Source organism: Babylonia areolata, chromosome 35 (assembly GCF_041734735.1).
Source record: "Babylonia areolata isolate BAREFJ2019XMU chromosome 35, ASM4173473v1, whole genome shotgun sequence".
Classification (NCBI taxonomy): domain Eukaryota; kingdom Metazoa; phylum Mollusca; class Gastropoda; order Neogastropoda; family Buccinidae; genus Babylonia; species Babylonia areolata.
In genome coordinates, this window is record NC_134910.1 from 10,129,819 (window position 1) to 10,142,852 (window position 13,034).

Consider the following 13,034-nt stretch of genomic DNA (forward strand, 5'->3'; position numbering starts at 1 on the left):
GTACTTCTTGACACCAAACCCGAAGTCCAAAATTCCTTTGTTTAGTAACTGCATAAGTTAGTTTAATTAAACAAAGAAGGAGAGGAAAAGAGCAAGTGAGTGAAGCACAAAGAGTGGAAGGAGGAGGAGGAGAGAGAGAGAGGAGCAGAAGAAAGGACAGCGGGTCCATGTTGTGTGGTCTTGAGTCTTGCTCTTCCCTCCCCCTGACCACTGAAGAATGCACAGACTAGGAGGCCGAGGATTCTCACGTGGGCGTTTTGTCTGTTGTTCCAGTTGTCACCCCTTGCCAGTCATTAGCGGCAGAAGATGTTCCCAGTTAGGGGGGAAGCTGGCTGTGTGCAGGTTCAGAGGGAGGCTGCGTTTGAAATGTCATGCTGTTGATGCATGGGGTTGGTGTTGGTGTCACCACCGTTGGAGGTGATAGTGAGTGAAATATGTGACGATGAAAAATCCGACTAGCGCCTTGTGTTTTAGGTGGAGTCGGAGAATTGGTTCTCCTTTCTGGTGACAAAGGCAACAGGTATCATGAACTGACTCTCCTGCCTCTCCCCTGTCCATTGCACCCAAAACTAAGGATCTGTTTTACAAGTAAATGCCCAAAGTAGTGAATAGTAGACAAGTGTATCGAAGAGAAATGATGGGAAATTTTTATCAAGTTCAGACCTGGTGTTCCTTGGCAGAGAAGTGATCCACTCTTTTTATCAAATGTGAAGGAATAAAACCCACCATAACTCTACTGGTGGCTTCTTAGAACAGATGTGTGTTGATTTAATTCATGCTGACAGTGATGAAATTAGTGTTGCCATGCTCTGTCCTATTCAGAGAAGGTTTGACTCTTATAAACTGGGGTTGCTGCAACTGAGAAAATGACTTTGCAATGGGCAGATCCAGATCTTTCATTTTCTGGCATACTTCATGATGATGAAGTTTTTTAATGTAAAAAATTTCAAATTAAGGAGGGGTAGGGTGGAGGGGATTCATGTGTGTACGTGTGCGTGTGTGTGTATGTTTGCGTGCGCGCGCGCGTGTGTGTGTGCGTGTGCGTGGGCGCGCGCGCGCGCCCACACACACACACATATATGGGCCATCTTGTCTGGAAACATTCAGAAGAAAATATGGGCAGCTTTTTCATACTTCTGTCACTCTGATATACATTTAGTGATTCATTTTGGTGCATACATGTAACATTGATAATGTGTTATGTAGAATATTTGTGCTGTGTAAAGCACCTTGAGTAGTTTTCTTGATAGGGTACTTGAGTATCCATTAGTATTATTATCGTTATGGGTTCACTGTGGTAAGCAGCAAATTGCTGTTTAGGAAAGGACCAGATCTGAATTGCCGCGTGTTTTATCATCATCGTTTCCTTTGTGATTTGTGAAGGTGCGTGCATTGAGTTAAAGCAGGGCATAACACAGATTTGTCTCGCCAGGGGATGTGAGCTGTGATCCCATTTGTAAGACATTGCCCAAGCCCTGTCGTGGGGGTTGTTAATTTGCACAACACCCCGCAACACCTGACTTACATCTGAGGCTCATCAGCCTCTCCTGGCTGGTGCCGGCAGCACCTGCTTTGCATTTTCAGGGAGAAAGGGAGGTTGCCTGGGGTTTGTTTTACCAAGAAAATATCAAGGGGGGAGGTGGCGGGGTGGTTATGAGGCGGTTAGCTGGCCCCTGTGTTGCAACAGGGGCTGGGGGTTTTGGCAGGAGGGAGCTTGTAAATGCACACGTGGTTAGAGAGTTGAGTTGCCTGCCCTGCCTGCCTGCCTGCCTGGCCGCAGCTTGCTGTTGCTGCTGCAGCAGGGAAGGCGCTAGTGAGAGAACATGTGGTTGTGCTTGTGCTGGAATAAATTCGTCCATGCTGGAGGCCTAACTGATCCAAACCGGACTGGGAGGGGTGTGGGGTGGGGTGGGGTGGGGGTGGAGAGAATAAGATGCAGAACACATATTTCTCTCCCCCCCCCCCACACTCCTACCCCTCCACCTCCTCTTTTTTCTTTTAAGATAGTGCATATGGCTTTTATTTATTAACATTTTTATGCATGGCAAATGCAGCTTGTATTTATTTATACTTATATATCTACAACAGATTCAGATGAAGGACCCAAACAGAAAAAATGTCTGTAAATATAGTACATGTTAAAAAAAAAAAAAAACCCCACCCCAAATCACCCAAAAAACACTTACACACACGCATGCATGCACGTACACATACATGCACGTGTGCGGGTGAGAGAGGGGGTGGGGGTGGGGGTAGGAGTGTAAAATAGGGGTGGTAGGAGTGTAAAATAAAAACCAGATTTACAGACTGTTAAATCAAAACCATACCAGGTTGGCCAGCACATGACTACACTTCATTGAATAAAAACCAGTCTGATCTGAAAATACCTATCATGCCATGCATCTGATTGAAAACATAGCTGGAATATGACATGAGAAACATTACTTGCATACATGTGTACACAGTAACAAAATTCTGTGGGAAATTTTTTGCATCTTGGAATTAGCTTCAGAGAAGAGCTCAAAGAATGAAGGGTAAAAAAAAGAAAAAAAAATCAGTTTGTGAATGATAAGATTATATTATTAGTCAAGAAAAAAAATATATGGGCTAGAGATGTTTCCTTTAGTGGGCCATTAGTCAGTCAGATCTGTCATGACAAGAAATAGAAGAAAACTGCAGTCAATAGTGTCATTATAATGTTGTTGTATTAAGATTGATCTGTTCTTGTACAGGTGTGTTGTACAATTTTTTTTTTCATAAGAATAAATCTTAAAATGTTGTTTCCACACTTGCTGCATACCCACACCTTCATCTCTACCCAGTATTGCTTACTTAAAAAAACAACAACAAAAAACAAAAACAAAAAACACACCAAAACTACCAACTTTCATTATTTAAAAAATTTTTTTAATATATATATATATATATCTATCTGTCTGTCTGTCTGTCTCTTTCTCTATCTCTGTCTGTCTGTCTCTGTCTCTGCCCGTGTTTTGTGTGTATGGGAGAGATTGAGGAGGGGAGTAGAAATGGGGGAGGAAGGGGTGTGTATGTATAGTCTGTTAAAGTGTTTGTGTTTTTTGCAGTGTGGGTGTGGGTGATTAGAAAAGCTTGTTGCACTCGCACGCACTGTTTCTCACACTGCTGTCAGTGGTGGTTTGAAATTGTCCGATGCGGTGTTCGCTGGAGCGAGTGTGACGCGTTGGGTGACTGGATGGGCTGTGTGTTTCAGATCTACCCTACAGAACAGACCAGCAGCAGCTATGGGGGATCGAACCCTGCTACCCCTGTGTCCTCCCCGCCCCCCATGTCAGGTAAGGAACACAGTAGTCTCTTTGCTCTTGATGGATGGAGGTGGGGTTTGTGTGCGTGTGTGTGTGTGTGTCTGTGGCTGTTTTTTTCTCTGTATGTAAAATTGAAGTTGTCTAGATGGATGGAGTTGGGGTTTTTTTTTTCTGTTGAAGCGGTCTGGTTTGATGGAGTTTGTGGGTGTTTTTGCGTTTTTGTTTTTTGTTTTCTCTGTCTGTGTAAAATCTGAGCAGTTCTTTTCTCTTTAAAGAAAATTTGCGGATTATATGTTTTTGAGTGTTTGTGTGCGTGCTTATATGTGTGTGTGTGTGTGAGTGTGTGCGTGCGCGCGCACGTGCACCTGTCGTGTGTGTGTGGACTAATGTAAATGGAGTGTTTTTTTTTTTTTTTTTTTAGGGGGAAAGATAAATCCTTTTCATTTTAAGTAGATGTTAAGAAAAAAAATCTGTGTCAGTGTGTGTGTGTGTGTGTTATTTGTGCACATGTAGGTGTGTGCAAGTTTGTACAGTCTTAGTGTTTATGTCTGTGTGTGTGCGTGTGTGTGTGCATGCAATTGCATATGTGTATGTGTTTGTTAGTAAATGCTTGTCAAAATAATCTCTGTGCCTGTTTCTGTTTGTCTCTCTTCTCTTGTTCTTTCTTTAGCACACTTTTTGTTTCGTGTGTGAAGGAAAGATAAAGGGTGTGTGTGTCAGTGTGTGCCGACTGTAAAGGGAAGATAGGTTAAAAAAAAAGAAAAGAAAAAAACGGTAGGGTTGGGATAGGAAGGTTAAGACAACAGTGTATGATGGTATTGGTGATGGCACAGATGATGATGATGTTGTATTGTGTGCCGACTGTGAAGGAAAGATAGGTTAAAAAAAAAAAAGAAAACGAAAAAAAAAAAGGTGGGGGTTGGGTAGGAAGGTTAAGACAGCAGTGTATGATGGTGTTGGTGATGGCACGGCTGATGTGATGTGTTGTGTTGTGCTGTGTTGTGCAGGCACCTCACAACAGTGGCATCGCCCCAGCAGCCAGACTGCCACATCCCCCCATTACGAAAGTCATCTGCATTCTTTGGTGAGCAATCCTTGTCGCCTTTCTGTCCCTTTCCAGGCTTCCCACCCACCCCCCCCTCCCTGCCCCTCTCTCCCCCAAGCCCTTATACCCACCGCTCTTTTCCATCTTCAGCTTTTAAAACATCCAAAATCTGCAGTAAACCGCGGACACATTTTTCTTGGAAAATATTTAAAGGTTCCTTGATTCGATATGAGCGAGTTTGTATTTTAAAGGGAAAGAGAGAAAATTGATTCGGTCTTTGAAGGTAGCTGGAGACCTCAATTTATCTTCTTTTTTTTTTTTCTTTTTGATAAAATGTTTAGGTATGCTTGAATTGTTTTACTTGCGCATGTCATTAATTACCTGTAAAATGTATGCTCCTCCCTGCTATTTTCCTGTTTTCTTTGTGCATTCAGCACACATATTCCACGTTGTTTGTCTGCCAGAAGATGTTTGTGGGTTTGTTTCTCATTTCTGAACATGTCAAGAACTTGCAGGGAAATGAACAATTAATCATTCTTGTGCAGAGTAGTTAGCATTTTATCATTTACTCTCAAAGTAGTAAGCAATTTGAAATTCACTAACAAGAGTAGTGAGGAATTTATAATTCACTGAAAAAAACAGTAGTGAGCAGTTTTGGCAGTTTATTTCTGCTTTCAGAGTAATGAGCAACGTGTCATTGACACCAGTTCCTGGTTTCAAAGAACAGAAACAATTAGCATATATCTGAAAGCTTTTCACTTACCTATTTTTACCCGTCTTTTGCATGGAAGAGAAGTAGCATGAAGAGAAGTAGCATGTGTAAGCATTTTCAGTTTTTGTTTGTTTGTTTTAGTTTGTTTTAATTTTTTTTTTTACATTAACTAGGTTAATTTCTATGGAATATGTACAAGAGAAGTAACTTAGCAAAAAATCTGCATAACAGTACCTTACCCCCACACCCCCACCCACCCCCATAAAAAGGGAAAAAGAACAGTCTTTGGTGGGGAAGTGATGGTATTGTAAGCATTGTCTGTCAGTGACTGTCTTGTGTTGATATTGTGAGGTTATTGTTACTTTGTATCAGGGATCGCGCTAGACTTTTTCAAAACGCGTGCAGCTTACGCAAAGTCGGCAAAAAAACGCTTAAGTTAGAGTCAGAATTGCGTCAGACCTATGACACTAAATCAAAGGTTTACTCACCTATTTTCGCCGCTCACGTCGGCGCTGAAATTCACCGCAAGCCCTGACAATCAGTTTGTTGCACTGGCTCAATGCTGGACCTTCCATTGCAATGCGCAACAGCGTGTCCACATGCGCATCTGTCAGTCTTGATCGGTCAGCAGTTTTGATCATATTTTGCCAGCTAGCTGAGTAACGTTCAGCAGTCAAACAAGGTTTAACTTTCCCGCTACAGGGTCACGCCCTGTAATGACGCCACTCTGTTCCAAAACTCGTCAGCTAAGCAGTGTTGTGTGCGTGCGTACTCTGTTAATTGGCTGTAGCTGTTAAGAGTCATGTAGGCATCTCGCAGTGCTCCGCATGCACAGACACTTTGTCTTGTACTGTCTGATTCAGTATCGCAAACCTAGCTGCCAAGTCAGTCCTAAAGTTGCATTGATACGGCTTGGAGTAAAAGTTGTTTTGCGTAAGTGTTACGCGTGAGCGCTGTGCAAATGCGTTAGCGAAAATCAAAATGCGTCAAATACGCGAAAAACATGCGTTAACGCGATCCCTGTTGTATGCTGGAAATCAGAATCCCCTTTCATCTTTTTTTTTTTTTTTTTTTAATTATTTTTTTGTTCCCACTTGCTTCTGGTGTAATTTAAAGAGTAAAAGAGAGAGAGTGTGTGTGTATGGGTATGTGTGTATGTGTGCGGAATGGTGTGTCCAGCAAGAAACCTTTTGGAAAACGTTACAGCTTTGGTATTGTCATGTTCTTTGCAAAAAACAAACAAACAACAACAACAAAAAGGGGATGAATTCCATTTCAGTAGTGTTTCTCTCGAGTCTGAACATGGAGAGATAGATGTGGAGTCTGTAAGATGGCCAGCACACTTGGACATCAGCAGTTTAGCCACAGGTCTCACTGTTGGGAGATACAGCAGTGATATTGCCACAAGACATACTGTTTTCTTTTTTTCTTGGCTTGGATATTTGGTCCACACCTCCACTCTTTGATAGTTGCTTGCTGGTTGTTGACCTCTGTGTTCATTAATGCATGCTGCATGAAATGAGTTGTTCCTGTTTTCTGATAACATCTTATCCCAGTTGGGATAATCCTGTACTAACCTAGTCGACTGAAATGTGACAGCACCAGCAAGAAAGCCTGGATTAAGAAGAGATGTCTTCACTTTAGATTGAAGATTTCAAGTGATGCATTAAAAAAAAAAAAAAAAAAAAAAAAAATCAAACATCAACAAAACCAAAAAGAAACAAACCAGGACACATGGGACTGACAGAATGTTCCAGGTTGTCCCTCAGTTCCCTTGAAAAAAGGAGCCAAGATAAAGAAGGTTGTGGGGTTCACTATTAAAAAAAAGAGAAAGAATTTCAATTAGGAGAGAAAAAAGGGTATTCAGTAGTGTTCCCATTTTGTTTACTGCATCTAGCCCAGAGATGTCCATATGTGCTGGCTGTCTCAACATGGAAAGCAGCCTGTCGGCTGATTTTCAAAAACAGTAGAACATTCTGGAGTCATCTGGCATTCATTGTCAGTGTCCTGTCTTCTCTTTTCCTTAAGAATGTTCAGCAGGTATCTCTCTGCTCAGGCATGGCATAATTTCCTCAAAGGTTGAAGGAAAGGTTTTGAATCTGACTTGGAAAAGTATTTTGTCATCTTTGTAATGCATCAGGTAAATGATAGTCACTAGAAGAAAAGAAAAAAAACCCAACATAGTTGTGTTAACCACTACCGTCTTGTCCGTTTGCCGCATCGTGTGATGTGATTGGTGGTTCCTTTTGGCTTGGTTGTTAGGCAGCCTGTGTGATTGGTTGGTGACCTGTTTGCTTTTCCTTGTGTATCTAGCCTCCTCCCCGCATGGACCAGCCCCTGGACAATCCTATCCATGGTCCTAATAAAGAGGATCAGGTAACCGATACCACTCCTTTTTGTACCCCTTCTCTTGACTGTCCTCTGTCATGCAGTCTTTATCACTTGCTTTGGTTTGGCCTCCAGCAGTAGACAATGGGATGAAAACACTTCCTTCCATTTCTTTATCTTCTTCTATATTCAGCTCCTTTCATTCATATTAACGAGTGGGCTCAGTGTGTTTGGGTTTTTCCCTTCCATGCAGGCAGCCATATTCCATTTCTGGTGGTGTGCATGCTGGATATCTTCATGTTTCCACAACTCGCCGAATGCTGATAAGGATTTCCAGATCTTTAACATGCATATTTGTTCTGCATGGTTAAACACAGGAAGTGGATTAGGCATTAGCTGTTTGGCGCATATGTTGACATGGAGAATAAAAAAAAAAATTAAAAAAAAGATCTCGGTCTTCAACCCACCAGGCGCTGAATCTGGGATTGAACCCTTGACCCTCAGATTGAATGCCCACCACTCTAACCACTCGGCTGTTGCTCCTGTCAACAAGTACATCATTGAGATAAGAACTTGTGGTCACTTTTGAGGTGTAGGAGAAGGGTGTGTGTGAGTGTGTTCATGCATTCAGGGTTTTTCAGCTGCGCAGTTCACCATGGAACATACCTGGAAAAATAATTGCATGATTGTTGCTTGCTTTTGGTTGATTGGTGACAGCGCTTGGTCAGTTGGTTATGTTTGATTCGCAGTTTGAATAAACTGATTTAAATCTTGGCTGACCATGATTTTTTTAACTTTGGTATTTGAGAAAAACCTTGGTACATGTTTAGTGTGTGTGTGTGTGTGTGTGTGTGCACGCATGCATGTGTGTTGCATGTGTCTGTGAAGGTTGGTATGCATTTCACTCATGATCAACTGGATTCTTTACAAACATTATTCCTTTTGTTTCTTCAGCTAGATACTTCAACTTTACTTTGTCCATTTATTGTTCACTTTGTCCATAGATTGTTCAGACGTTTTCTATCGTTCCTTAGCATCCTATCAGACCCTCGACCATGGAATGAGTCAGAAGTCAGCTTTCATAGTTTTGTGCAAAAAGCAAAGAATTCATTGATGGTTCGAGATAGGTACTGAATCAGTAATCACTTCTCTTTGTCACATAATTGTGGAAAATAAAGATATTTGAAAGATGCTGATGTGAATATGTCTTCAAAATACTCCCTGAAGATAGGGGAACTTCGAACACCAAGTTTTTCTCTCAAAAGTTTGTGGAAAGTGTATTGTCTTCAGGAGGCTGTCGCTCAGGCAGTCTGCATCTGATTTGGAAGAAATGTTTCACTGTTGGAAAGAGAAAAGAGCATTTAGAAAAAACAACAGTAGTAATTATTAGATGAGGAGAAAAAAAAAGGGGAAAAATCTGACATTCCATGGTGTGGGTCACACCTCACCTCTTTCATTATTCTTGTATTTCCTTCCTTTCCTGCCCGCTCTCTTCATGTTTGTGAATTGTTTTAAATGTTTAAAGGAAAAGGAATTGCATGTTTCATTTTCTTTGTATTTGCGTTAGAACCAGTGACTTTTGATGCTCTTTAGAAGTGTGTCTACTCTACACCTGCTGTCAGCATGTCTCGTTAGATCTTCAGATTGTTTTCCTTATGAGTGCTTCAGTATGCCCACTTCTTCAGCTTTGCTTTTCTTGAATGAAATGAAATTATGGTGCTTAGAGCCTCGCCGTGTTAATACTTTTCTTGAATAACCTTTTTGTGACATAGAGACTTGAAGAATGCATGCCTAACAGTCTCTCTTGTCTCATGACAGTTGATGGCATCCAGCCATGACAGTGATTGACACATGCATTCATGACCGTGATTGATGTAGCCAACCAGCATGATCCAGTGTTTTGTTTTCCTGGTTAAAGTTGGTTCGGTAAGGTGCTGGAGTTGGTTGCCTTCAAAAATGGAACAGAAATGATGCAGTGTTCTACAGCGACACTCAGACAGTCATAGAGCTGGAAATGAGTTGGAACAGTCTGTGCGAACTAACAACAGAGACAACAGCTGCTGACAGCTGACAATGTGACATGTTTTTAACTTACTATCTGGTGGTGAACTACAAAAGCTGCTGATAGTTGTCAGCGTGACACATTTTTGACGGACTTTCTGGTTTGTGAACTAACAACAGAGACAACAGCTGCTGACAGTTGACAGTGTGACAGTGACATGTTTTTGACTGACTTTCTGGTGGTGAACTAACAACAGGGGCAGCCGCTGCTGAAAGTTGACAATGTGACATCCAGTTGACAATGTGTGACATGTTTTTGACGGATTCTCTGGTGGTGAACTAACAACAGAGACGACAGCCGCTGACAGTTAATAACGTGAGGAGTTTTTGACTGACTTTCTGGTGGTGAACTAACAACACAGACGACAGCTGCTGACAGTTAATAATGTGAGGAGTTTTTGACTGACTTTCTGGTGGTGAACTAACAACAGAGACGACAGCCGCTGACAGTTAATAACGTGAGGAGTTTTTGACTGACTTTCTGGTGGTGAACTAACAACACAGACGACAGCTGCTGACAGTTGACAATGTGACATGGCAGACACGCATGGAGGAACGGCTGGACGATGCCATCCACGTCTTGCGGAACCACGCCGAGGGACAGATGCCTGGCATGCCCGGGCTGCCGCCTGGGCACCCAGGGCTCCCACCGGCCATGATGTCAGCGGCGCACTCCAACGGCATCATGGGATCCGTGCCACCCTACCCTCCACTGATGAGCGGCCCACCTCACCTGGAGCCCCACATGGTGAGTGTGATGTCTGTGTGTGTGTGTGTTTGTGTGTGTGTGTGTGTGTGTTTGAGCATGTGTGTGCATTGTTTGTGCATGCATGTGTGCTTGTCTGTGTGGTTCGTTCATTCTTTAGAGTTAACGTCTTACGTTCGTTCTGTAGTTTGTCTTTTCACTGTAAGTGATATTAGACGAGTGAATCTCTTTTAAGGCTTGTGTGTGTGTGTGTCTGAGTGTGTGCGCGCACTGTTTGTGCGTGCATATTTGCTAGTCTGTGTGGTTCATTTGTTCTTTTAGTTTTAACGTCTTTTAACTGTAAGCGATATTAGATGAGGATAAGGGAGTGGAGGTGAGGGAAATGCTGGAGAAAAATAGGTGTCAATATAGATCAATTAATTTTTTTGTTATTCCCTAATCAGTTTTAGTCTTCACAGTTAAGTTGTACATTTGAAAAAATTCAGTTTGCAGATACATGAACAAAACTTGATATTGGCATAGATTAAATAAGGGTTGTTTTTTTCAATCCTTCCAGATTAATTCTATTCCTTCTTGATGAAATTTCTGCTCCCCCCACCCCCACACCCCCCAGATGAAACTTTATCACCCCGCCCCCTCCTTTCCCATTGCCCATGCAGGTTTGTGTTTGCACGTTTGTGTTTGTAGTGTGTGGCTGTATACACAGTGCAGTGGGGTGCACATTTCTGTGTGTGTTGTGTGTGTAGTGTGTGATGTGTACACAGTGCAGTGGGGAGGAGTGTGAAGAACACGTCGTCATGTTGTGCCCATTGTAGGTGCATGTCCCGTACTACTGGCAAGGCTGATGTCACTCTGTCATCACCTGATGGGGGGGAACGATTCCTGATGACTCTCCCCTTCCCTCCCCTTTCACAGCCCCCAGCCCTCCACCCCCACCCTCCGTACTGATGCGGTGGGGCGTGCGGATGTGTGGTTTGCTCATCGAAGAGGAGGGATCTTGTTAAAAAGCTCGGTGGCAGTTATCAGCGGTTCGGATCTTGTAGACCTATCACATGCGTCATTTACCCACTGAGCCAAAACTTCCTTCCTCTCCCCTCCTCTTACGTGGAGGTACAAAAGTCTGGGGGAGCCATCAGAGGAAGGTGTTTGTAGGCCTGGCCAAAAGAAAGACAGCCGCCCTGACGAGCAGAACAGACCCTGGCGTTTGCTGAAAAGAACAGATCGGGTGGGGGAGAGGGGAAAAGGGGATGTGGGGGGGGGGGGTTGGTGTGGCGCTCTGTCAATACGTTTGTGAGAAATTAGCGCATGGCAGGGTAGCCTGATGGTGTGATTTCTGAGGCCCATCTCCTGGATCCCTGATGGCTTTTAGAAACGGAGGGGGTTGTGGGAAAAGCATTAAAATATTTTGTGACTGGGTCCGGGTGCTGGAGACGTGGGGCTCGGGCTTGGGGAGGCTGCCAGATTCTGCTGGGGATGAGATCTACAGCTGTCACAATCACTTTTTAACCCACACCTCGAAAAAGAAGTGAAAAGAGAAAAAAAGGATTACCCCTTTTCCTGTCGACAGTTCTCCCTCCAAGCCTTTTTTTTTTTTTTTTTAACTGTTATTTTTCTCTTCCTTGGCTTGTAAATACCCTTCATGTCAAAGCTTTTTTTTTTTTTTTGTTCTGTTGTTTTTGGGGGTCTGTAAACTTTTTTTTTTTTTTTTCCTCAGTGTTGGCTGTCGGATATGTTTGTTTGTGCAGGAAGCAAATGATTGTTGCTGTCAAATACCTTTTTTCTCTAGTGCTTTTCAAAGAGTATTTTATTTAATGATATCTTCTGTTGAGTCATCTTGTTGAGTTTTATGCCATTTCACTCATGTGTATTGAAAAACTAGAAAATATCATATCTGTCTGTCTGTCTTTCTGTCTAAAATTATTTACAGAGAAATATAGATATAAAATTTTTTTCTAACAGCAGTCGTGTGTCTTGTGAAATATTTATGCATTAAAGATGATAATACACCCAACACACTTGCAAGGAAAAAAACTGGCACCACCCTAGGTTCAATCCACTACCCATGATAACTAAAGGAGTGTAAAAGTTTTATTTTGACCTCAGAACCATTGGAGTGGTTGAGGTTTTTTTTCTTCTGGGTCAGTTTTAAAGACTGAATTAAATGGGGGAGTTGGTGGTGGAGGTGGGGGGGATCATCCCCAATGTTGACTGCATCTCACTGCAAGTGTCACCAACCACAGCAGAAATGTCAACTCACAGAAGAGGTTGCACATGATTTTTTTTAACTTGCACTGAAGGTCACAGATAATTGTATTAATCGTAGTAGAGGTCACACACAGATAATTGATATTTGAGCCTGGATCAGCATAAAGTGCAAGAGAGGCATAAGATCAGGTTGAATAGATGAGTGGTTAAAGCGTTGGACTTGCAATCCAAGGGCCCTGTAATGGCGCCTGTCGGTTAAATGGTGGAGATTTTTCTGATCTCCCAGGTCAACATGTATGCAGATCTGCTAGTGCTTGAACCCCCTTCGTGTGTGTACAGCATGCTGAAGATCAAATACGCACATGAAAGATCCTGCAATCCATGTCAGCGTATAGTGGGCTATCAAAACAAGAACATACCCAGCATGTACCCCTCCTGAAAACAAGAGTATGGCTGTCTGCATGGCATGGTAAAGAACACAACGGTCATTCATGTCAAATGTGTGTGTATGTGTGTGTGTGTGACTGAAACTTGATTGAATGACACAGGGAATGAATGACGAGTGCCTAAATGTCAGCTGTCAGTTTGCTCTACCCAGGTAGGCAGCCTGTTGTGCAAACGACTGTGTTTGTAAAGCACTTAAGAGCTTGGTCTCCAACTTAGGATAGGAGCTATATAAGTACTTATATCATC

The 13,034-nt window shown here is 42.6% G+C and overlaps 1 protein-coding gene across 5 annotated transcripts in view; it reads left to right on the forward strand.

Moving 5' to 3' along the window:
* The window catches only part of LOC143277891 (transcription factor 12-like), a 245,656-nt gene that overhangs the window by 203,043 nt on the left and 29,579 nt on the right, over positions 1-13,034 (forward strand). For 4 of the 5 annotated variants that reach the window (XM_076582846.1, XM_076582842.1, XM_076582844.1 and 1 more), the window contains 4 exons: positions 3,233-3,314; positions 4,292-4,368; positions 7,355-7,417; positions 9,972-10,178. In XM_076582846.1, the coding sequence (XP_076438961.1) occupies positions 3,233-3,314; positions 4,292-4,368; positions 7,355-7,417; positions 9,972-10,178 (429 nt within the window). The remainder of the gene's footprint in view (positions 1-3,232; positions 3,315-4,291; positions 4,369-7,354; positions 7,418-9,971; positions 10,179-13,034) is intronic. The other variant, XM_076582845.1, reaches the window with a different exon arrangement.